Source organism: Centruroides sculpturatus, unplaced genomic scaffold, assembly GCF_000671375.1.
Source record: "Centruroides sculpturatus isolate CEXI.00-Female unplaced genomic scaffold, Cexi_2.0 scaffold297, whole genome shotgun sequence".
NCBI classification, from domain to species: Eukaryota; Metazoa; Arthropoda; class Arachnida; order Scorpiones; family Buthidae; genus Centruroides; species Centruroides sculpturatus.
In genome coordinates, this window is record NW_019384464.1 from 310,997 (window position 1) to 337,731 (window position 26,735).

Below are 26,735 nucleotides of genomic sequence, written 5' to 3' on the forward strand. Positions count from 1 at the left end.
AAATTTAAGAAAACGTGAACTTAATCTTTTATAAATTATGTGTAAAATGCGTCTAACAAATTTGTTTAAAATTTTCAATAAAATTCCATAGAATAAACAATAAAAATGCTTTTATAAACGTAATAAATATTTTATTACTCAAAAAATTAATAAAATGTATTTAAAGATTACTAAATATGTTCCATTTATAAAATTAGCATTAATTTTTCCCTTTAAACTATTTTGAAGCGTATAATCAAAGTTATAACATATAAAAATTAAATATAATAACAAGAACGTGCATGAGATAAATTCGTTAAACTCGATAATTGTCTTTTTTATAGAGCTAAATAAAATTTTCAGGATTTTATATAACGAATAATTCTCTTACCAGAAACGATTGTTATCAGATTCGAGTCAAACGATTGCAATTTTCCTTTTCCTGAACATTTCAAGCTCGTTGAAGAGATGTACAGAGGTAGAGAGAGAGAGAGAGAGAGAGAGGAGAGAGAGAGAAAGAGGGAGAGGTCCTACAGCTGAACAAGTTAGAACTTCGATTAGCGCTGGAGAGATCGAACGGTTTCAGAACAAAACAAGAAACCCAGTTCGATATAAAGATGACAAAAAATAAAAAAATGTAAGAGCTATACATTATGCTCGTTAGTAGTAACTTTAAGGGAAGTTAGCGTGATTAGTAATATAAGATTTTAAAATTTAATTGAGAACTTACTAGACAATAATCAATATACAGTTGATAAAATTCAAGAAAAAGTTATTATAAATATAGGCAGTTCTCTGCGATATACACGAGATATCGAGGATAAAGTTTTTAATGAAGACCGATAGAAGATACTACTATCTTAATTATGATTAGTTGAAAATATTGATTGTCTTAATGGTGATTATGTAAAGACATGGCAATTTTAATGATAACTAGTTGAAAATGATTGTCTTAATGCTAATTAATTGAAGAAATTTTCAAATTTAAAATAGGTAGTGATAAGGTTATTCGCTTGTACAGTACTTTGCTTACAACAACCAATTATCGTTAAGACCGTTATTTCTTCATCTCACATTCACTAAAATTCTTTATAAATAATATCATGTGTATATTTTAGAGATCTATCTGTATTAATAAAAACTTTATAATTTAATTTTGCCCTCTATTATTTTCCTAAGATTATTATGGCTATTTGAATTAAATTCTGTATAGAAGTTTATGGCATATTCTCCAATGTTAATTTCTTTTCTTAAAGAGCTAGAGAATTAGTTTCTCTTAACGATAAAATAAAAGATTTAGAAATTGCATACATCTCACTCGGTTCTGTATCGAGTTTAAAGTTGGTCAATTTTACATTCTCGTTTCTAGATATTTGGCCTTTTAGAGTTTAGTCAATAACGCCTCGATTTCTAGCCTTACGACCCCCTCCCAAAGATTCTTGACGTCAATTTCTTTCGACGGCAGATGGAAAACCCGTTGTTTCTTGCTTCAGGTGGCGGACTTTCCCACAGTTGATGACATCTCGGCTCTTTTATTTCTTCTTTCTTTCCTTCCTCGTCGACCCCTCTCGCGTCTAGCGGCTTCCTTCCCACCCTCCCGTTCGTTTCGAGTAATTACCGAAGTGCTGCGAGGCTCTGGTGCCGAGCAGTGACGGGTTGAACTGGCAGCGTTGCCTCCTCTCTCTCTTTCTCTCTCCCTCTTTCTCTCTCGAGATACGGCTCCCAGAAAATGATTGATCACTAGAGGAGAAAAAGGAGGGGAGGAATAGTTGTCATGGCAACGCTTACCTGGAGGGCCCTTAGATCGGGTGCTTCTTCTGATATCTTCAACCTGGAAAAGAAAGAAAGAAAAGATAGGAATTTGGAACGTCTGCAGTGTATGGTTGCAACTGGACCCAAATAGTTTCGACAATTGTGTACACAGGAATGATATTAACCGTTTTAAGTTTTGAAATCTAAATGAAAACGCGGATACTACTGCCTCCGGTGATCGAAAAGAGTTTTAGTTATAAAATTTGATTTCTTTTAAGTTCTTATTTTTGTATATATCTCTTTTTTCTGCACAAGAATAATGACGGGCAATTCTGAAAGTGTAGGAAATATAACATCTACAATGTTAACAAGATCGTCTACAGACGTAAATTGTAATCGATTAAACTTTTGAAGTTTTTAAACTCTTATTATTAAATATAAATTGAATGTATTTATCTTTAAAATGATTTTAGAAACGAAATTAACCTATCAGAAAATAATACTTTACTTGCAAAATCATGCAGGAAGAAGATTACAAGTACGAAATATTTATCGCAGCACCTCTTTTGATAGGATTAAATCATCCTCCTTTATCAACATCGCATTATATCAGATTAACGAAAAATTTTCTCATTTTTTCTCTGGATTAAATACTAATTGTTTGTGTTTAATTCACCAAAATTCGTCGGGGCGTTATCCAATTTTATATAATTAAACACGCGCGGATTCACCTGTATAGGACTATTGAAAGACAAATAAAAGAATATTAATCCGTTATAAAAATTAATAAGAACAGAGTTTCATAATTTTGAATTCTTGTAATAGAAATTTAACAGAATCATTGACAAAAAAACAGGCCTATGTCAAAGGAGAAAACACCATGTGGAATCTTCAATCTTCTTTCACCTCGACTGGAAAAGAAGCTTAATTAATTCGATTCTAGATATAATTTTATCTTCTAGAAAAGTAGAATATGTTATTTAGCGTATATGAAACATAGGTTCATCACATTAAGATAGAGCCGTGTTAAAAATCTGTAATTCCCCTGACTGGTTTCTTTTCTCCATCGTTTTCAAATCTTGGAATCCATTTGCTATCCATCCATCTCTTTCCTATTCTCGTCCTAATGGAATTCCTTCAGTTTGGCCGCAGGGGTCGCTCCGATCACGGTCATCATCGTCGACGACCAACTCGTCTCATCCTTTTTCTCTTTGATATTTTTTTTTTCTCTTCTGTGTACATCTGCCAATGCATCCTCCGGAGCAACAAGATAGGAGAGATGCTCCTCTCCCCACTTCCGTAAATACAATTATAATTATAAGAATCTGGAGCTCGGAGGAGGGAAAGATTCGCACGTTTTCAGACTTCAGAAAAGGTTTAATTTGGAAGAAATCTTTTAAATCCGAACGTGACTACGTTGTTTTACTATGCAGATTAATTAAATAAATAACACTATTCTTTCTGAATATTTACTCTTTCGTTAGGCTCTTCTTTCTGGCGGACAGAGTTATCTAGAAGTAAATGGGATCAAATCTATAAGAAATGTTGAATTTGTCTCTCTAGTTAAGAGATAAAGAATCAGGATATTTCAACTGACGCTTAAATACTTTTAATAAAATGAAGTGTGTAGTTATAACTTCGGTTTTGACTAGATAATTTGCAGTTTCCAGATTCGTCACACTCGCTTCAATTAAAATATTTATTAATCAGTCTTTTTATAAACGAAATTAAAAGACAGTTATGAATATGGTAATTAATATTATAATTTCAACAAAGCTGCATGTAAGGGATAGCATATTTAAAAAATATATATTAAAGATAATTTTAATAGAATCGCTATTTTTTATATTAAAAATATATGCGATATTTATAAGAATATTTTTAAATATGCGTATAAGAAAAATATTAATAAGATTTATTCGCACTTTTAAATTATCAGAAGAAGAGAAAGTCGAAACTGAATTAAATTGATTTTAACTCCCAGAACGATAAATTGTTTAAAAAATTTTGTTTGATTCTGATGAAACTGTGTTGTTGTTTTATGTTTTAAAAATACTTCAACAATTATAAAATAGAATTAATTCCATTTTCATATCTATAATTTATATATATATTTATATAAAATCAGCAGTATTAATTTTGTCCAATCTTCTCTGAAATGTTTTTCCTCTTTTATTGGGTTTCCGTTTCGATTAAAACAAATCTCTCAGGATGTGTTTGCGTTCATGGTAGAATGGTAGTTCGACTGTGCAGAAAGCTTCTGGTTATCCTATGGGAATTAGTCCTAATTGGAAGCTTCCCCTGTCCAGTTCTGTCTTCTTTCTAGTCAGCAACCGATTGCTTGTGGTGGGATCCAATCAGTGCAGCCAAGACACGAAGATGAATTGTGTGATTGTCTGCTGATCAACAACTGCAAGAAATGCTTTTTGCAGATGCCATTAACCGATATCATCATTAATTAACTAATCTAAATGTCTCTTACATCGTTTACATACGAAAGAAAAACGAACAAAAAAGAAGACTACGACGAATTTACTATTAAAACAGAACATAGAATTTAAGAAAAATAATTCGAAAACACGTCAAATGATTAAGATGAATTAGTAAGAGTAGTATTTAAGAATTTTATTTCTAAATGTTTTGTGCCAAAATTGTAAAAGATGGAGCCGAAACTTCACCGTCCAAAATGGACTTCCTGGCCACATTACCGTATTGCGAAACTAGCTGCTATGTCAAAAACGTCATTGAAGCTAAGATGATTGATTGGCGTTTGTGGACCAGTTTCTTCCAAGCATAGAAGGCATTGTTATGGATAAAAGACATTAAACTCTGGAGAGTTTGCTTCTTCAGATAACGGTTCTCTGCATTCCTCTTAACTAACAACTCTTAGATTCTTTGACGAGATAATTAATAAATTCATCTCATGGCTCGAATAATTTCATCTTAGAGTTGTTTAAAAATGAGCGAATTAAGCATTTTAACAGCTTTCCAATCAAATGTTAATTATTTAAATCTTCACGGCAAGAAAAAATATAACTTTGTGAGTTGTACAGACAAAAATGGCGTCAATCTCAAATAATCGAACGAGTCAGAAAGGTTTATAAATTCAAGGATCTCCATTCGAAAAAGTATTAAGCGCAATACCTTTTCTACAACTAAAAACGGAACTGGAAGAGAAAACTTAGGGAACCGGAAGTGAATTCAATTTCAGTGGAACCACACTACCATAGTTACCAGGCGATGGCAATCGATCATCGAGACAAATTAATCACGCCTGGCAGAAGGAAACTTGAGTTAGAAGCGAAGATTAAGAGAAGTGAGTGAGTGGCCGAGTCTGGGTGCTTTAGGTAGAGCGAGGATTGAGATATTAATGAATCATAAGAAAATTCACCAACCATTCTTCTCGACACTCAGTTATGGTTTTACCTTTATAAACTTTTCTTAAATCTTATCGAGAAGTTTTTCACTTTACCATATTACACTTTAAAGTGCTCAGTTAGAAACAATGAAGAATTTTTTCCAGGATCTTAATACTCTTAAACTATCGCTTAAAATATAATAAAAGTTCAATAAATATCAATATACTTACATTATAATTATTAATAAAGGTAAACTTAATCAATTAATTTAAAAACTTTCTAATTAAAACTTTAACTTATACTTGGCTTCGGGCCACTACTATATCTACAATATACAGTAAACTATACACGTCTGTTCTAAACAATATATAATTCTTATCTTATTTAAATATATTTTTTCTACTTTAATGTAGTAAAAACATTACGATATTTTTGAAAAATAGTTTTTAAATTCGATTTTACAAATTTTAATGCGAAAACAATATTTGAATTTCGTCCTAGTTCCATTCGAAACTATGACAATAAAAGAATAATTCGAAGTTAATAGCGTTATTCTCTTTTCGAATGGATAGTAGAAAGGAGAAGCTGTGTGTACTTACTTTGTTCATTCTTCTGGGTAATGAAGAGACGATTCCCTAACAAAGAAAAAATAGGACACATTAAACACTTTAAGTAGAATTAATATCGTATATAAATTCTAAAATTCCTAAATTTATAAGAACATTAAAAAAATGAGCAGATCTAGATATATATATGGCTTTCATCATCACAGAACACTAGAATACACTTTTATAGGTTATTTATTTAATACAAATGCGAGTCACGTGTTTAAGAATCTAACTAAAGATATATTTTAATAGTTCTTAAGTAAAATGTTACCGACTTTTACACTTCAAAATTAATTCAACAAATAAAATACCAAGTATTTTTTCTACTTGTTTTGTTGAAGAAGAAAACAAATTTCAACACAAATATTGCCAGAAACACAGTGTTATCGTTCAGTCTACGTCGACGTCTTTACCAGATACTTTTGACAAAGATAAATATCTTTAATGGTTGTTGCCGCACATTTTAGGTCGGTTTTGTAATTGCTCTTTATCGTGCAGACAACAATAATGATCCTTACAAAACTCCCTAGATTTATCGAGAGAAATTAAGAATTGACTATTTAATTTAAGCTGACATTAATCGAATCTTTCTTTTCCTTCATGGGAGATTTAAATGAGTCGTTTGAGTTTCTGACTTTATAATATTTATACGAAAGAGTAGGTTAGTTTAATAAAGTAGTCGCCAGAACAATTTATATATAATAATTGGCATTGTATTATTTTATAGCAAGGTTTTATGTTCAATAACTGGTTGGAAGACAAAGTGTGTTTAACTGACACACCGGGAGTTGCCCCTAATAAGTGGAAGGGAAGAGGGTATAATTCCAGAATGTAACTAGTGGAGCGGACGAGTCTAAGAGTAGGGAGAGAGAAAGAGAGAGAGGAAAGGGTTAGAAGATCGATTTCCTTCCAAACACAGCGAGTGAATATGGTAACCATAGGAACGGTTGTCTATTTTCCAGTAACCATAGCAACCGTTGTTTTCGCCAGGTTGCCCTAACTTACGTTCCCCAATGAGTGACATTAAGGAGACTTTCAGACTTCGTTCGAGAATAATATTGATCTAGACTATATTCTGAAAATCAGCATACGATAACCAAACTTGAAAGGCGACCACCTTTACTATTCCGTTTATATATATTTCTATTTTGAAATTTTCCGTTAAAATTTAAAATAATAACTTTTTAATAATTAATATAAAGAGAAATTAAAGAAAATATTTTTAAAACTTATTCGTAATACTATTTTTTCTTGAAACCCAAGATACCATTTAAGTGTGTTCTGGAATTAATTGTTTCTATCATTTTCAATAATGTGCCTTATTAAACATGTAAATGAAGAAACTGATACGAAACTGATATTAAAAAAGAAACAATACTCAATTTCACAATAGTGTGCTTAGTAAAACACGTAAAATCATCATAAAATCACAATTAAAAAACAGAATAGAGCATTTTATTTTCTAGAACAATTCTAGAAAAATATTTTAAAATGAAAATTACTTTTCTCAATAAGACATTTTCAAAAAGAATAATTATTACAGAAAATTTTCTCTAATCTGAATTTCTAAATTATTTTGATTATTTAAACGTAATGAATTTGCATAGAGAATAAAAATCAATTTTATTTCCAATTTATATATTATTACTAAACAAAATTACAAATTTTGTTTCTCACACTATATGAGAAATAGAACTTGTTTAATTTTACAGTAGGCCTATTGATTTTGGTGGAGAACCTCATTTACACATGAAAAAAAAACTGATCCAAACTACTTCATTGCATTTTACATCATCTGAATTTTAAAATTAAACTTAAAAAAGCTTTTTATTGTTAAAGCTTTCCACTTTGTAGAGTTTTTAACAGCTTAATTTAAATTTAATATAATTAATGCTTCAGAATCTTCAAGTAGAAGAGAAGAAAATATCTAAATTAATTTTTCGATAAATTCTGCTACGATATCATAAAATTCTCATAATATAAAATTAAAATTTAAATGCTTCTTCACTTCATTTTATTTAAAAGCGATTGAATATATTTTAACATTCGAAAATTCTTTCAACTTCTTGATATAAATTTTTAAGTTTACTATTAATGTAATAAAATATATTTTAATCGTCAAAAACATTATTTTTCGTACAGCTTAAAGAATTTTATAAAATATAAAAATACTAAATTAAAAAGCATTTAAACTCTCTTCAAAAAATTTGATTATTTTAAAGAATATTTTTTCCTTTTCTTTATAATACATTGAATATTATCAGCATGGCAAAGAATTCATAAATAAAGTTAAGAAATTTCAAAGAAACTTAGCATTTGTAAAATTAAGTACTGATCCGAAAGCAAAACTAATCAATAAATTGTGCACCTAAAGCAGGCAGTCTACCAAATTCAATTCTTGGCACGCGTTGCATACGGCATATCGGATATATTAAACAAAAAAAAAAAAAAATACATGGGCCCACGTACACATACACAAAGAAGCTTTTGCTCATCTGAAGGAGTCGTCAATAACACTTATCCAGCCACACGAACCACTTTACAAGGCAATGAATCCCATTTCAATTAGTGGTTTTGTAGTTACAACTAACCCTTCTATTCTCGCATTCTTCATTCAATTTCTGAATTTGTAGCAATAAGGTACTTGTTACAATCTAGGTAAAGTCTGTTCTCCCTCTCTCCTTCTACATATACACACATTATACATACACACACACATACATATATACACACACAATATAGTTTTTGCAACGAAGCCGCTCTTAATGAATCGATTCGCATTCCTCTCTTTCTCTCACCAGAAACGGATCAAATAATCGGAGAAAGAAACGAGCGACGAAAAAAGAAAAAAAGAGAAAATAAAAAAAGGTAGAACAAGAGCCAGAGAGTGGGTTTGCAGGAGAGTAGAGAAGAGCCGAATTGCGAGGAGCCTCTCTAATTGTTGGCGTGCCGATGTGTCGAGGGGAAAAACTCCTCTTCCCCACACTCCTACTGTACTGAATGCCCGGTCTCCGCCCTTAAGGCATGGATGCCAATCAATACGGCGACTCCGCACGTAAGCTATAACGAGCTTCCTTGTATCCGTGCTTGGGTTCATTTACTGTGGCCTTGCAAGAGTGAAAGCTTCGTCTGTACTTAGGGTTAATTGTCAGTGGCATTTCAGTTCAATTGGATGTCGGTGACACGTGCTAACTCTTTTTTTTACATTAGAATGAATGATTGATAAGGGACCCCTTAATAAAAACAGCATTTTATTTATTTAGCGACATTATCAACTCCCGGTTGGATTCTATCGGTTAGACACCCCTACGCATCGCTTCGATTTTCATTTGCTATTATCTCGTTCGAATAGGCAACGTATACTTATGCAAATACTCTAGAATTAGACCTACAACAGCTTAAATTCATACCAAAAAGTAGAAAACAGAGTAAATATATCGTAACACTATTAAGCAATGCGCTGTTAATACTATTTAACGAAAAACAAAATATATATTCAATAATTAAATATGCCACACGTACTGTACATGGTAAAAGTAAAGAGATGTGAGTGAATGTGACATAATGTATAATTTTACAATATTTATGTCTTTCAATGTGCTATATTTATTTTATTATAAAAATAAAATTTATGCTTTTGATGCTACGTAAGTTCTATATTACTATTAAAAATAGCATTTTTATTAATATATAAATAAATGAATATCATTTAAAATAATAAATTACACAACGATAAATGGATTTACAGTTTTAATTATTACATAATGCGTGTTGAACTGTCTCCTATCTTACAATAAAAATATCACTTAATAAAAGAACATTGCTTTTTATAAAAAAAATTACGTAATGCTAAAACAGCATCATATAATTTATTAATTATAAAAAATCAGGTTGAATAATTATACAGAATTCTGTCTAAAAATGAATATTTAAAAATATTGAAGTCAAAAAGTCAAGTCATTGTAAGAATATTCTGTTAATAAACTACATTAAAATCAATTTTAATATTTATCTGGAAAGTCGAAAAAAACTAAATAATCTTCTTAAAATATCCAATCAATCTTAAGAGCAATTGAATCGCCTAAATTAAATATAATTTACGAACATTTTCACTCCGACTGTTCATTAAAAAGAAGACAATAAATTATAAACTTGTAGTTTTATTAAACATCTTTATTAAACCTTACTTTTATATTTTTATTATTTTATTAATTTTTTAGACGAGTTAATTAATACTTCTCTAGACTAAATCAACCATAATATCGATCGATCGTCACGAACAGATTTATTCCACAAACCGCACAATTAGCCAATTGCATAAATTGGCAATGAAGGAGTCGAGTCAATTGATCACGCTACCAAATTTGGAAAACTACTGCGACTTAGTAGAGTAATTTGTTGACTTTATCACTTCAGAGGAAAAAAAACCTATGTTTCTAAGATTCCTACGTAACCTACGTAACATTTTTACATAATTAATACCATCAATATGAAATTTTTAAGCATCTTTCAAACCGGAAAAACCTGATTGCAAAGGAGGATAAAAAATTGATCACGCTTCTTAACTGTGCTTCAATTCCTCATTTTATCGAACCAGACAGAGAGAAACAGCGACCTTGGACTCTAAACGGGTCTCGAGAGAGGCGTTATCACATGGTCCAGGTGTAGCTGACATCGCAACCGATAGCTGGCAACGCTTAATGGACATGCAGAGTCGGCGGTGCATGCATGCTGGGATAGGGATTATCACCATTAAACTAATGCCCCTAGTTTGAAGAGTGATGCGGATGGGAGATTTCTCTCTTCCTTTCTCCATCTGTTAGCCTCAGGTTGTAAACGATGTCCGAAGAAACGAAAGACGATGTAACCTTCAAACACGCGAAGACGCTTCTATCCATCTATTAAAACTGGTATAAAATTATGAAGATTTTACGTTAAATTTTTTTTAAATTTATTTTTACTAGGGTATAGTTTTGTCTGAAACATTCAATGTGACTCGTTCGTGTTATATGAGTCCAGAAAAAAGAGAGTAATGTTGACACAGGGTCGATTATCCGATCCTACAGTTTCCAGAGAGCAGCTGGTACAGGTGAACATACATCTTGCTCTAATGAATCCCCGGTGAAAAATCAAGGAGAATAAATCTGAGGTTCGTGAAGGTGGACCTCTTTCTTCCATTCTTTCTAGCGGATAGCAAAATATTTCATTCAAACATAATGTATCCCGGTTGCGATAAGAAAAGGTTCAATATTTTAAGGACACGTGATATAAATAATTAGACGAAATACGATTTTTTTTTCGTAAACAAAATTAATTCCATTCTTTGAAAATTAGCAAATTTTTAGGAGAATCTTTTAAAATTATATTTGTTTTAAATAAAAATCTTAAAATAAATATTTAATATATGTAACTTCACCGAGCGAGTTCTGAGCATAACATATATATTTAAATAATATTAAATCTATACAAATTCAACTTTTCAAGTTTTGATGCGCCCTAAATTCAAAACTATTTTTAACTTCATTTTTAAATAAATTTAACTTAAATATTTTATTATTAAAATCTTGGATATTCATAAACTTATCTAGAATATCTTGGAAATATTTACGTATATGTCAATTTTAAACCCTAAGAATGATAATTAAATAATAATCTTCTATTTTTTTGATAAAAACTTCAAACTTATATATATACAATCTTATATATTCTCCAAAGGATTGAAAATTTTAATAATTTATTTAATCCTACATCTTAAATGTTGCATTAATTTCATTGTTACTTATGTTTCAGTTTATAATTATATCGGTAAAATAACTATTCAAATTTCAAAATTTTTCAGTTGTTTACACAATGAGAAAGTACTCTATAATGAAAATGATCATTATATAATCTAATTTTTCAAATATATTTCAATGTTTCAAAATCTAAAACTAGATTTAAGAAATTTGTGATCTAAAATTAACTGAGAAAAAAATCTTTAAGTAATTTTAAAAAATCGTTAATATAAATTTTCCCTATAAATTCATAACGACATAATGTCATAAAAAATGTATATAAACAATTACAAAAACAAACTTTGAGGTAAACTCTATCTCAGTTGATAGTAGATCTAATTTTGTAGAATAGTACTAAACATCAATAATGCAAGTCATAGATTATATACTTGATTGCAACGATTCGGAAATGGATAAATTGGCATGCTGTAGCTCTACCAAACCCACCATTTCGTGACGTTTGATACAGCACTTACATATTCAAAATTAATACCAGTTTAATTCCAGAAAATCCTTACATTTTAAACATAAAAATGAAACTTTTAATTCTCAAATTAGACTTCGTTTGGACATTAAAAAAAACCAGTTCAAACTACAAACTCCAGGCACAGAATCGGAGGAAATAAACAATTAGTTTAGCAACGGTAAAAAACGGTATAGAATTTTATTAAAACTTAAAAATAGCTTTACGAGACGGTTGGATATTTGAAACAGGCCGACTTTATTTCTCATATTTCTTATCATAAATCGTAAATCTTAACTAGAACGGCGGTAGAATTGCTAGTCACGTAGAAATCGCCCGCTGTCGCTCATTAGCTATTCAGTTGGCGTCAGTAGTTCCAGTGTCCGGTTTTGCCTACCGTAATTACTGATCCTTACTAACAGAAGTGATCGATAAGAGTCTCTCTCTTTCTCTCTCTCTCTCTCTCTGGTTATGATTTTCCTTTTCATCTTTGTCTCGCTCTGACCAAGAATCGATGAAACAATTACACTTCTGTTAGAATCGAAGATTCTAATGGAAATGAAGAGCCGATGGAAAAGGACTTCTACAGCTCCTAAGTTGGTTCGAATGTCGAAATAAAAGATGAAAATCCAGGTATTTTCATTCTATAATTACATTAGAAAGATAAAAAATGCTTACTTCAATTTTGGTAGCTATGATCAAGATTTTCTATATTATAGTATACAATTATATCTGAATCCTTCTCAGTTTCATATAAATTTTACACAATAAAAACGAACGTGGTAGAGAAAATTCTAATCACATTAATTGTGATCAGAATGTCGAAATAAAAGATGAAAATCCAGGTATTTTCATTCTATAATTACATTAGAAAGATAAAAAATGCTTACTTCAATTTTGGTAGCTATGATCAAGATTTTCTATATTATAGTATACAATTATATCTGAATCCTTCTCAGTTTCATATCAATTTTACACAATAAAAACGAACGTGGTAGAGAAAATTCTAATCACATTAATTGTGATCAGAAATTTTCAGAATTTTACGTAAAAATTATAATCCGAAATTAATCTTTAGTATATGATTCAATTTTTCATGATATGAAATGCTGTTATAATAAGAATTTTCCAAAATTTAATTAACATTTGTGATGAAAATTGTAAATACGTTTATGTTCAATTTTGAACAAACTTTTTATAATGAAATATTCAATACTGTATTCAATTTTTTACAGTTATAATTCGCAGATTTTTTTACTCGTTATATACGAAACTTTAATAAAACTGCATAATAGAATTATAAAAATTTCGATCAAACTATGTAAAAATATCAAATTTTTAATCATAACCTAAGCAGAAGATGTAAAAATTTCGATTAAAAGTGCACATAAAACGATGGAAAAACTGATTAAATCTGTGTAAAATAATTTCAAAAATTATTCAACCTCTAAATTTAATTTGTTTTTATTTTATATATTTCGTTTAAATATACGAATATGTAAATACAGACGCAATTTTCAATAAAGTAATAATATTACAGTTGAAGAAGAGCAAAATTCAAACCACCTGCTGCAATGTTATATTTTTTCTAAATTCAACATTTAAAACAATATGATTTTGGGTATTTTTAATGATAAGTAAGCCAATAATTTATCCTATATGTTCTATTTAATTTATCTTTTAAATTATATCGAATTATATGTTGTTTAGTTTTCATATCAGTTGAAAATATTCTAAATAAATCTTTCAAAAAGAAAAATATTCGTTAGGAAAACAAGATAATATACGCAATTCAGAAATGTTAAAAAATTAATTTCTTTAACTATAATTAAATTATAAGTGGAAGATGTTGACAAAATTTAAAAGGCAATATTTTATCACTACACATGAATGGAGAAAAAAATAATAAGCCATTTTATAGCGAATATGTAGAATAAATTATGCCATAATTTATAATGAGAGAAAACTCTTCTTAGGCGCAAAAATATGATTAAAATTTGATCTTTTTGATCATATTTTAACCATATTTTTGATGTTTTGTCTAATCAATAACGGCTTTGGATTATTTTAAAAAGCAATAACGAATCTATTTATCTGTATTTGCAGCAAAATCGATAACATTTAGAATAAACACTCGATCGACTTTTAACAGCCTTTACAAACTAATTTATTCATCCGAATATTCTAAATCATCGACTGAAATATCATAACTTATAAATTTACAAAGTTTCTGTTCTTCCTATTCTTAAATATAAGCCATCGATGGTGAAGACAGACTCGTACTGTACAGTACATGTATTGTATATAATATAATACAAAAATACACCAAACTATATGATATCTTTTGCATATTTACTGTTATCTTGATTTTTTATATTAAATCTCTCATAGAAAGTTATATATTTAATTTTATACCGTATATTTTTAAATTTTACTACTTATCTAAGTTCTTAAATCTTAAAATTTTTGTAAAAATATATTTGTATTATTAAATGTAATTTATTTTAATTAAACATACCTCAACCACTTAAATAATTATTCTGTAAAAATTGTTTCGTTCTATAAAAATTTATTTTAATTGAATAAAAAAAATTACTTTTCAAAAATTTCGACATAAAAATGTACATGTTAAAACAGTTATATTATGTTACAGCACGATAATAATCATCCATTATTTATGTTAACATTTTTTTTAATACAAAAGACGAGATTTCTCCTATAGGATAATAACATAATTATCGTGAAAAAAATATAGTAATAGCTCACATATATAATTCATTAGTAACCGCAATGTAATTTTTATATTTCTAGTACAAAAAAATAATAATTCGACAAATGTATTAAGTGAAAAGACTCAATTATTTTCAGTGATTTAAAAAAAAAAAAAAAGCTTACGTTAGCACATTATCCGTTTCTCTGGCCGTATGCCTTCAATTAATACTTTCAAATCTCTGCTAAAATTTTATAATTTTCAAGATTATTTTATAGACTAAGTATACATTTTCATTCTAAATTTACTCTAAAACATCTTTTAGAAATCTTTATGTTTCGTGGCAGGAGAAGTTTTGAAAAAATTTGATTATTATATTGCTAAATATTTTTCATATTCATAACTTATCTTGGTTTTTGGCTTTATCTTGGCTATTCTTTATCATTTCGTAATTTTATTTTTTATTTTAAATTCAGAAAATATAACTTAACATATTTCACACCGATATAGTAAGTGATTTTTGTCACTTACTACATCGGTATAAAATATAAAATAACTTGAGTAACGTAGTAAGTGACAAAAGTCACTTACTACGTTTCTCAAGTTATTTTATATTTAAAACAAATGACAAAAAATTAGTTTTTAAATTATTTCTTACAGTTTTGTACATAAATAATAAAAAATTCCTACCGACAAGTTTGTGTCTTCTGCATTAGAATTATAAGCAATCTCATCAAGACAATTTACCAAGGATAAACCAAAGAAAACAAATCGCAAACAGAGTGAGAGAGGATATAAAAAAATAAAATAAAATAAAATAAAAGAAGTTAAGATCTAACTGATGTCCCAGAGTACAAAGTTAAGATCTAACTGACGGCACATGGGGATATCCGAAAGATGTTCCCCAAACTGCCACTTCCATTACCCTGGAGGTGACAACCTCGTAATCAATTTATTGGATGGGGGACGTGTACCATAGCCGTCCAATGGAGGTTGTGCGTTATTAAATTTTCACTGAAGGTAGCCCTGGTTAATTTCTACTCAGTCCAAGCTCTTACTCTCTCTCATTCTTCCCCCTTTTCGTGACGAGAAGAGAAATAACCGCGAAGCTAAAATACTACCTAGAATAGGACGTTTGAACTCGTTAAACGTATCTTAATCACATCTTTCCTATCGTCTATATCTGAATAGGGATGCTAGAGTTAAAGGATGCGGATGCGGCATCCCATAAAGAGAGGCTCGTGTTTCTTAAATGGGAACTCGTATAGGCTACTATAATAGAGAAGATTTTATAAAACAAATAAGAATGGGTCGAAAGTAGGGGAAGAAAACAAATAAACATGCACGAAAAGTTGGGGGTAAAGAAGAAGAACCATCCCTTCTTGACATTCAGAAGAGTAAAGTTAGGTAAGGGGAGTCGAATTCGCGTGACTCAAACCGTGAGAGCGAACAGGTGAATTGGCAACGTCTTAATCCAAAGAGAATGTCATTCATATATTTGGCCTGGAAACTGGTTAAATAGTGCATTTGATAAGAAAGTGGGTTACAAACAATGATATGGGTTACATTTTAAATAAACTCTTCGATTGATGAAGTCAAGAATAGTAAAATCTGCGTTCGTTGTTGATGTAAACCAATATAAAGAGTGCCATTAATCAACGCTAGAATAACTTTTAAATTGAAAAATCTTTATTAAAAACGTTATTACATACAAGTAAAATTAATAAATAATTATTCAAAGTAAAGCTTTCATTAAATTTTAATTAGATCAAAATAATTTTGTTATATAGATAAATATGCTTTGAATTTCTTGAAGTTTTAGAATACTCTTAGAATATGCTATTAATAAAGCATCTTGAAAATTATTTATTATATTTATTCTTAAAAATGTATATTTTCATTACATTCTTTGTTTTACTATGTAAATTATAATATTTTTATATGTTCCTTATTATATACTCCATTTTACATATTCTTACTATATATAAATATTCTTCATTCTATAAAAAAAAATTCAAATATTTTTATTATTTAACAAATTTTTTAATTATGAAATTAAATTTAATTTAAAAAATAGCACTTTTACACAAAAAGCATTTTGAGACTATTTTAACACATATTTTTATTTTTAATTACATTTTTACATATATTTTCCAGATCTTTAGTTTTACATTTTTAATATTTTAAAAATAAATCTTTTTATCTTCAGCACATACTTTAAAAAACTATTTATTTTAAGAACATATTGAAATATAGAAGAAAGCTGTTATTATTTTAATCTAAGCTTTATATTTATCATAGAGAGCCACTTAAAATTCGAGTTATGTCTTGAAAAATACTATTTTGCAAATAAATAAAAATCTCGCTATTAAGATAAAATATAAAGGTATAAATTCGGGTAGAAAGTAAATGCCAAAGAGATTTTTATTCTACGAATCTCTGGATATTTTTAAACTATTTATTATCGCTACATCCACGAATATTTGTAACGACCATTATTTAAGAATGCATTCGGTTGCTTTGTAGAAATTTTTCAAATATATATATGTACTTTTTTGTAAAATATTTTGCTTAAGACAATGATTATTGTAAGTTTAAAATTATAGAAACTTCACATTCACACTCTTCAAGATTACTTATGCAAATGTTGGATGAAGTTAAGAAATCTTATCTCGACTATATTATCCTCATGACTGCACTATAATAGGTGTTTATGGTCAAAATACTATTATGTGTATATAAAAATGCAGTAACATAACATGAATAATGCATGAAACAAAATTAAAACGTTAGAAAAAGGCTCCAAAATATCAAAAAAATGTCTATAGAATACAGGAAAGAAGTAACGCATTATCAAGTAAATTTAAGCTCATACAATTTGAAAAGTCTTGAAAATTTTTATATAAATTTTAATATTTTTACAAGTATATATTAATAATTATATAAATCGTTAATTGCATAAAAATTAAATAATTAAAATCAGGAATACTTAATCAAATATGAAGTTATGAAGTTAAAACAAGCCAAGAATTGTTTCCTTCTTAAGGAACAGAACTTTCGGAATTATTTATTTTTATTAATTTTGATTATCGCTAATCAATGAAATATTACTGAGAATAGTTCTTAAATCGAGTTTTCTTCTTTAAAACTAATCTTTGAAAATATATCAAAACCATACAGAATTAATCACGCATTAATTATATATATATAAAGTATGGTTAGTTTGGGAGAGATGCCTCAGGGGAGATATGTCTACTGTCTGAGTTGGGAGTAAAATATTAATTAGATTCCTCCTCATTCTTGTTATAATAAGGAAATATTCTTAGCACTACCAAGTTAATATTTTGCAATCAATTCAAAGGTTAAATATCTCGTTTCAGTGGTCATCTCATCCGAATTTATCCAACGACTTTCGGTTTCTGTTGATGAATTTTTAATTTTTAACACGAAAAATATTCATATTAAAAGAGCTTCTTTTATATAAAATTACGATTAATTATAAAATCAATCAATAAATTAAAGTTTCACGAAAATAACCTTATCTTTTTTTACAATAAGCTTGAATATTTCGCATTTCGAAAGATAGTGCTGTTTTGAAAACATTTTCAATAATAAAATACCCCCAAAAAATCATCAAAATGACTGTAAAAATATATTTTAACGGAATGAAATTGATTCAGTAGCTTTATTATGAATATTTCGTTACTTAATATGAAAAACATGCATTTTCTCAAGAAAAAAGAAAACATTTTCATAAAGATTCCAACAATTTATGAAGGTTGAAGTTTATGGTAGATTTCCTAGTAGGAAATCCGGAAATGTGTGTGCACTCTGGCTGATTCAATACGGTTTTAGAGGTCCAGACAACAGTGGGATATTCTAGAGATTCGCTCCACTAGCTTGAAACAAGGCAGTTTCCAATGGTACACGTATAATAGTAATGAGTAGATGTAGAGAATTTACAGAAATGAAACAAAAATTTAAATAAACAAAAAGAATAATTTATATACCAATAGTTAAAACTAAGACCCCCCAAAAAATAAAAATGTATACGTAACCTACATATATATAAATCCTAAAATCAAATTGAATCATAAGAAAACGCGTTACTCTTACTGAAAGATGTTTGTTTGTAAAATGCAAATACAGAACAGTTACGATAAGAAAGAGAGTGATTGAATTTTTACAGGAAAATCGAAACTGTTTCCGGAAAACTGAAACACACAAACTAGAATTTTAATTGAAAACAAAATAAAGCAAAAGAGTGAGTTGGGTACTGTACATACAAACCAATAAGGATAAGAGACCAAATTCAGAAATGGTTTTTTTTTTTATTTTTACTTTCACTCGATCGAAGATCACGCGATTGAGAAAGAGAAGAGAGAGAGAGAGAGAGATGCACAGCATCTTTCTAAGAAGAAAGAGGAAGAGAAAGAATATTAACTACTATAAATAAATCTCTTTTACGTTCTTAATAAATTAATACTCGCCAATATATTCTCCAATTCGTATCCGTTACTTTCTTTTATGTTTTTTGATCGATATTTTCGAAATTTGTGAAGAAAATTTTAGTTTCTAACAGTAAATTTTTATATAAAATGTTTCAATTCCCAAGTTGTTTTAATTTTATTATCATTTTAAAATTTTATTTGTATTATACGTAGATATAATTATATATTTACATTAAAATTTTAGATCTCCAATAAAAAGATAAAAAGTTGCATTTTAGAAAATTCTTATATACAAAATAAAGATCAAAATTAGAAAGATTGAAACGTTTTATATATTTATACAAGAATTTAAACTTAAATAATTGTATTTTTTAATAATTAAAAAGATCGAAATTTCTATTTTTTGAGTAAATAAAATAAAAAAAATTTATAAATTTTTAAATATATGAATATATACTAAAATTTGTAACATTTTAATTAAAAATGTCAATTTATTTTTTTTGTAATCAAGAAAAAATTTCTTAATTTTTTAAAATAATTAAATTAACAAATTTCAAGTTTTTTATAATTAAAATTTCAAAATTTTGCACTTTAAAAACATTAAAAGTGTCGAAAATTTTATATTCTTAATTATACAAGAAAAAATATCTGATTCCTTACTGTTCAAAATGTCAAAATATCAATTTTTCTATAATTAAAATATGTAAACACGTGAATTTATTTATAATTAAAAATTATCAATATTTGAGGTTTTTTTTCTTTTGTTTATAATTAAAAATGCATAAGAGAAACATTTCTCCTTTAAGCAGAAAACATATTATAAAACTATGGAAATGTTTGAGACATAAAAAAAGCAAACAAAGTAGAATAAAGAACACAATTTCTGCTTTTCTAAACTTATATGCAACAACTTAAGAAAAAGAAAGAATTCAATTTCAAACATGGAAGATCTTACATTCACTTAGAATTGAATATCTGGTAGCAGGACGGACTTATAAGTTTCAGATATTTTAAATATCACAATTATTTTTATCCTTCTAAACTCGACATGTAACATTCTAACTAATCCACAGAAAACTTTCTCTGTTTGTTTTCTTTCTTTTTACTTTAATTTGAATAGGGTTTTTTTTGCCACAAAAATCGATAAAACGTCTTTAAAAAAACCCTTTGCATTTTGTATCTACGAACGTGTATATAATAATGAAATTCGAGTTTTAAAAAACATCACCTAAACGTCTCCAACCAAAATTAATAATTAAAAATAATAATATAATATTATTTAATTCAATAAATGGCACAAAAACTGAGCTGTAAGAATAATTCTTAAACAGAAAATGTTGAACCTAAGCAAGATCAATGGAAACAACAGGTTAGGAAAAGTTTTCTTGCCCGAGCAATTATTAATAATATATTGCAACTTGACCAAATATTAATCTATCAAAAAACAGGTTAAATTATTAACATTATCGGCATATTTTCCGATTTTTTAAGTTATTGACAGATGTATCAGATAACGAGTAAACGAGCGATTATACTTTTGTATAAGGATAAGTGTTAAAATTCGTACACAGTATCATCCAGTTTATCGTCGTTGAGTCGATATATTTTGTATCCATAAAAGTTTTACAAGGAAGAAAATATATATATATATATAAAGCAAATAAACATGACGATAAAACTGACAGATAAACAAACCGAGATATTATTTATCTTTAAAGGACTTTAACGTGTTTTGTTTTTTGAAAGAGTTCTCTTCGGAATAATTTGGCTTTCGTACATTTCTCCGATACTTATTGAAGCTACAAACATGGTATGTGATGGTTAAAAAAATAAAATAAAATAAAATAAAAATGTGCAGCAAGTACTGTACGTAGCGGTGAAGCGTGGCAGGAGGCCAAGGAAATCTCGGGTGTGCCTTATCCCTTAAATCCTTCAGGAGGTAGCAATAAAAGTCCTTAGAGAGATCTGGAACTGTGCACTTTGACCCAAAGTGTCAAACTGGTAGGGATAAAGTGGATTTTCAGCACGCGAAAAGATATAGTTAAATTGTATGTTTTATACAGTATACAAAGGCGTCTCATATTAAAGGATTTACTTCAGAGATTTTTTTTTGTTCCAAAGGAATTATGAAAAAAGTGAATTCGAGTCGACGGTTATTGAAGAAAAATGCCAAAATCTAAGCGTTCTTTTAATAATTAAAAATTCGGGAGTATGCTTTTTATTATTAAGTATACCCAAATTTCTGAATTTTTAAATAAAATGCAAAAATATGAATTTTTTTTTCTTTAATCAATAGAGCTATAATTTTATACTTTTCAACTATAATAAATGCAAATTTATAATTAAATTAAAATTCACATAATTAACATTTTCGAAATTTATATTATTTTATCATTAAGAATGCCAAAATAGAATATTTGATTAATTAATAATATAAAAACCGCTAATATCTATGCTTTTACTTGTTTAATAAGCATATAACATTATTCTTGTAAGTTAAGTTTGAAACGATTTTGAGAGGAAAAAAAAGGAAATCTTTACAGAAAATCAACAGGATTTATTAATTTAAAATTTAGCACACAGTTAAAAAACAAAAGAAGGGGAAAAAAAGATTCGACATGCACGCATACTTTTCTAACACATAACATGACATATGTAATGGTCAGCACGGTAAAAAAAAATGATGATAATTTATTAGAAAAATATATATTTCTCGGATTAAAAAATTAAAAATTATTAATATCATATACCAAAATTAATTTAAAATCTAATTAAAATTTCTAGAGCATTTTTAAATTTTTAAAATTGCCTAACGAGCAGAATAATGAAGTGTAAATATTTTGGAACGACTATAATTTATCATATTATAATTAAGGGAAGATGTATAAAAATTCAAGTTTTACAATTTTGGATACGTTTATATTTTGTTTTTAATAGTTCTAGAGAGTCGTTTATAGTTCGAGAAGATATTAAATACACTAAACTAGCATCAATTTTACATTATACTGTAAGTAGGCTTGCATAGGTATAGTACAGTACTGTACAAGTTATTTAGATTTAATTTATATTAAAATGAAAGAAAGTAAGTGAAAATCTTAGTAATAATAAGTAAAACTTTCTGAATTTAAGAGTATACAGTGTTACATATTCGTTGAAGGAGGTAAGTACCGAAGTATTTTCCAATTAATCTGTAAAGTATATAGATAAAAAGGTGCGCAAAATATCCCAGACAACGGAAAAACTAAAAGCAAACATCTTCTCACAGTAAAAAAACTCATAATATGTGAATTTTTCCCTCAGTATATCATGTGAAATGATGTTTTCTATGAGGCATCACTCCAATTGCTGCAGAAAAACCTCGTAGAAAACTCAAAGAAATTCATAGTTTTTAGATTTATTTTTACAAAACTTCTTATAAGATAATAAAATTAAATTATGGCATTCAAAGTACCGCTAAAAATATATTTTATATATAAATTACATAGAACATCCTCCCGAATTCATTGTATCCGATGGAGTGCTTGAGACATAGAACACAAGTATATAGGCTTTCTACATTAAATAAACTAATTATGCGTAATAAGCTTTTTATAGGAATTTTTCATCGGCGAAGTATGGCAGAGTGACATTTTATAAGAGAAACTCATCGTAAGTTAGTATTAAAATTACATTTCTTTGATCTTGCAAGTATTGTTGCATGAAAGAGAATAGGTATATTATATACAGTATGTTCTTATATTGATATATGTATATATATATATAATTTAAAATAATGCATAGTATAGTCTATATAAGTAGTAGTTCCTAAGTAAACTAGTATCATTTAATTAAAATTTACATAACCCTTCAAATGTACGTCTGCCAAATTATGCTTTCGGAGGAAAATCTTCATAATAATTTATTTTAAAAAAAGATACCTCATTACTAAAAAAACGGCTTACTTTTCGAATAGATCTATGCAAATTTTTTCTCATTTTTTACATTCAAGGAAAAAAAATCGAGATCAACAATCATTTCAAATTTGATATAAATATCGACTGAAAGTTTGATTGAAATTCAATGTTTGTGAATATTTCATGGAAGAATTTCTGAATATTTCCACGAATCCTGAGGATTTCGTTAAAATATTCATCCACCGTCGACCTTCTTCACCAGTTTCGAATAAAAATCGAGATAATCTAAAGCGAATGATAAATCTCATCCAGATTAGAATAGAAAATATTTTCATGAGTTTACTATACATAAAATTTTCTAACATCTTTACGTGATCAATGTTCTAGGTTCTTTTTCTTAATTAAACTGCATTTATTTACAGAATCAACACAAGTTACTGTCATAATTCAGGTACTAGATTCAATGAATCGGAGATTGATATGTAATGTAAAGTAACAGGTAACCTACCACTAGTTTGAACAGAATCACGTGATTAAATGAAAAATAATAACGAATATGTTTGATTAAAAAGAGATTTAGGGGAGGTCGACCATAACACGTGACTGTAGATTTACATATCGCGTAGAATAACGTGATAGTAGATAAATGTAAACGCATGAAGTGCAGTCACGTAATTGGGAAAAAGAGTCATGTGAAGTAGTGACATCTATACGTAAGTAGAGAGCATTTGTTCCGCGTAAGAATTCACAAATTTAATTGAAAGATAGGTTAATTTTCTCGTTTTCAGATTCACTTTAATAATTTCCGATCTACCAATAAAGCTATTATTAAAAATCCAGTACTACTGTAGACAAGAACAATAAAATGTTCGAACACGGACAATCTAGAGAATGGCAATTAAGGCGTAATAACTGCAACCGCCGGCACAAGAAAGATTTTGTCTGGTAGGATTCGAGTAACGTGATCGAAGACTGCTTGATTAGTCGAAACAGCATCACGTGATCGATAAGAGTTAATTAGAGCCGAGTCATTTGATCGAGGGAAGATCTGACTACAAACTCTACCAGTTTTGTAGCGAACATTTGATATTTATTTTCTTAGCTTCCACGTTAAATAATATTTTCAAGTAAAGAGTAGATTGCTGTTAAAAATCTGACAGTGTCGAAGAGAATGCTGGAGGACGGATGAGACGGAGAATGACAATTAAGATGTAATAACTCAAACCACAGCGAAGAGAGAGAGAGAGTTATATTAGCTGGAATGGAGTCACGTGATCAAGGTAAGAAGTCGGAGATTCGCATATATTGTGCAGGAAAGATGATATTGCGACTAGACATGTGGCGGGCCGTGCTCGTGTTCTCGGCCATCAGACCGAAAGAGCGAGCGAGAGAGAGAGAGAGAGAAAGAGAGAGAGAGGCAAGAAACCCATCGGCTAATTTCTGACGACCCCGTTTCGTCCCACCCACTCAGCCGTCATCCTAATCTCGTTGGTGCAGACACCGTTTCGCTAAGGTGCACGCACGCTTCCTATCTCGACCATCCCCCTTCCGACCCTCCCGGGCGGCCGTTTCTCGCCGGAGATTGATGGCAGCTAGATGAAACCACCGGCTTCTAAGACGCTCGACCGTCTCTTGGGGCTCCGTGTCACTGCCGAGACGGCCATCAATTTTCTCGCTACGGGAGGACAGTCTCCAAGAGCCACCGAGCCGTCCTCTTCCCGGCGACTTCTCCCGCTGATCTTACTCGGATGCGCACCGCGTCTGTCGTCCGCAAGTCTGTCGCGCTTAAGGGGGCGTTTAAACAGCGCGTGTCCTCGATACAAACAATGCCAGGTGAGCGAGGAACGTCCGGTTACCATTTATATGTCCCCTCGTAAAGCGTGTGTCTCTGCTCCTTTCCGTTTACTAGTAGCGAGGCAATACAGGGGTCTACGACAAATTAAACTTCGTAATTTGGATATCTCAGATGAGAAAATAAGTTCCGAAAGTTAATTTTAATAAATATTCCCTTAGTTTACTTAGTATAGTTCAGTATTTTCGTTTACCAAGCTTTTATTCTCGTCGAAACAATAATGATCGTAAGCTCATACCTGGGGCAGGAGCACGGATGATTACAAGCTCTTACCTGGATCAGAATTCTTACTTAAACCAGGAGCTTCGACCATACATTTTAAAGAAACAATTCAAATTAGCAAAGCTGCTAATTTAACAAAGAAAGCAGTTGATTAACGGACGAATCATAGAATTAATAACCTGCAGTTAGAAATGATTAAGAGATCTTACTTAAAAAAGGGTTATAGATAAGATTTTTATTCGAAACACTTCGAACTAATTAAACTTTAAAATTCTACTAATTTAAGCAAGAAAAATATAGACTCCAAGCATTATTTGGTAACGTATCTCTCCGTTCATTATCCTCAAATCGCCCCATACACTAGTCCCTAACAAATTAAACTAAAGTGCTCTAATAGCAGTGCGCCTAACAAATTAAACTTCATAATTCGGCAACCTTAGAGGGGGAGAGAGTACAAGCTTAGTCAGTGGCGTGTCGAGAATAGGCTCGATGGCAGCATACCCGACTCGCGCGGTTGGTTTAATTGTATTTATGTGATTTAATCGGGTTTCTTGCGTGTCCAGACAGCCAGACGGGTGTATATACTTTCTATTAAAGCAGTCAAACCGAACCGCGAGCCGTTGGCAATCTTGCCTTGCAATTATATCCGAACGTATCGATCGAGGTTGTAAATAAGAGAAGAAACATTGGGAATTCGCAGGCAGTAGAGAGCTCGCTTATGACTCTGTTCTACATCCAACAGAATTTTTGGGACGTGGAACAAGAAGAGAATACAACACGCTATCGACTAATGCCACCATCTCAAGTTGAATTAGAATGGCCTTTTTAAACAGCACGAAGTAAAAAGAAAAAATGCCTGGGAGTAATTTGCGCTCTACTCCCACGCTTCCTCGTTCAGGCGGAGAGCTTTCTGTTCACGAATTCGACTTTGGGACGACGAAGAGTCGCAACCCAATGCCAAATTGTAGTCTAGGCACGATACGTCAGATGTTTGGAGATGCCGCCAGAGGAATGGAGGATGGGGTTGCGGCCATTTAAGCGCTGTTTCCGTCATACGATATCGGGTATCTTACACCTTTGGCTGCAAATTTTCTGTGCCGTTAATAATAAAAGCGTTTTCCATTTTAAACATGGCGGATGGGCTTCTAACAATGCAATGAAAGAGAATTTAAATGGCTACATATACATTTTAAAGCTAATCTATTTCTTTAAAAAACCCTTTAAATTTCTAATGACACGTTACGTTAGTTGTACATTTAAAACACTTTATAACTATAAAAATTGTCGAATAATTAAATAATTTTTCTTGCATAAATTATAGATGATAATGATGGTTATAAATAACGCGCTGTTTTATTTGTCTGTTTTTTATTCTACATTTATCATTTGTTTAATCATGCATGCTTCCATTTTTTGATAAATAATCAGGGATAAAAAATTAAAACGTGTTGCCAACTATTTCCTCCCACTACTAAACTTACTACTAAATATTTCCCGAATGCCAGATTATTATTTAACTTTTCTTCACTTCAGCGAATTTAACTATTTCTATCAGTTTTATTTTTAATAAATCCTTTCAGATACCACAAGAAAATTATTTTTTAAATGTTCATTTTTAAAATTATTATTTTAGTTTTTAAACTCATGTCATCATCATATTTTTAAACTTCAG

General features: G+C 29.5%; 1 protein-coding gene across 3 annotated transcripts in view; it reads right to left on the reverse strand.

Annotated features, from left to right (window-relative positions):
- Positions 1-213: 213 nt before the first annotated feature.
- The window catches only part of LOC111621001, a 137,653-nt gene continuing 111,131 nt past the window's right edge, over positions 214-26,735 (reverse strand). For all 3 annotated transcript variants that reach the window (XM_023363034.1, XM_023363035.1, XM_023363033.1), the window contains 2 exons: positions 5,690-5,725; positions 214-1,810 (listed from right to left, as the gene is read on the reverse strand). In XM_023363034.1, the coding sequence (XP_023218802.1) occupies positions 1,469-1,810; positions 5,690-5,725 (378 nt within the window). In that variant the 3' untranslated portion in view covers positions 214-1,468. The remainder of the gene's footprint in view (positions 1,811-5,689; positions 5,726-26,735) is intronic.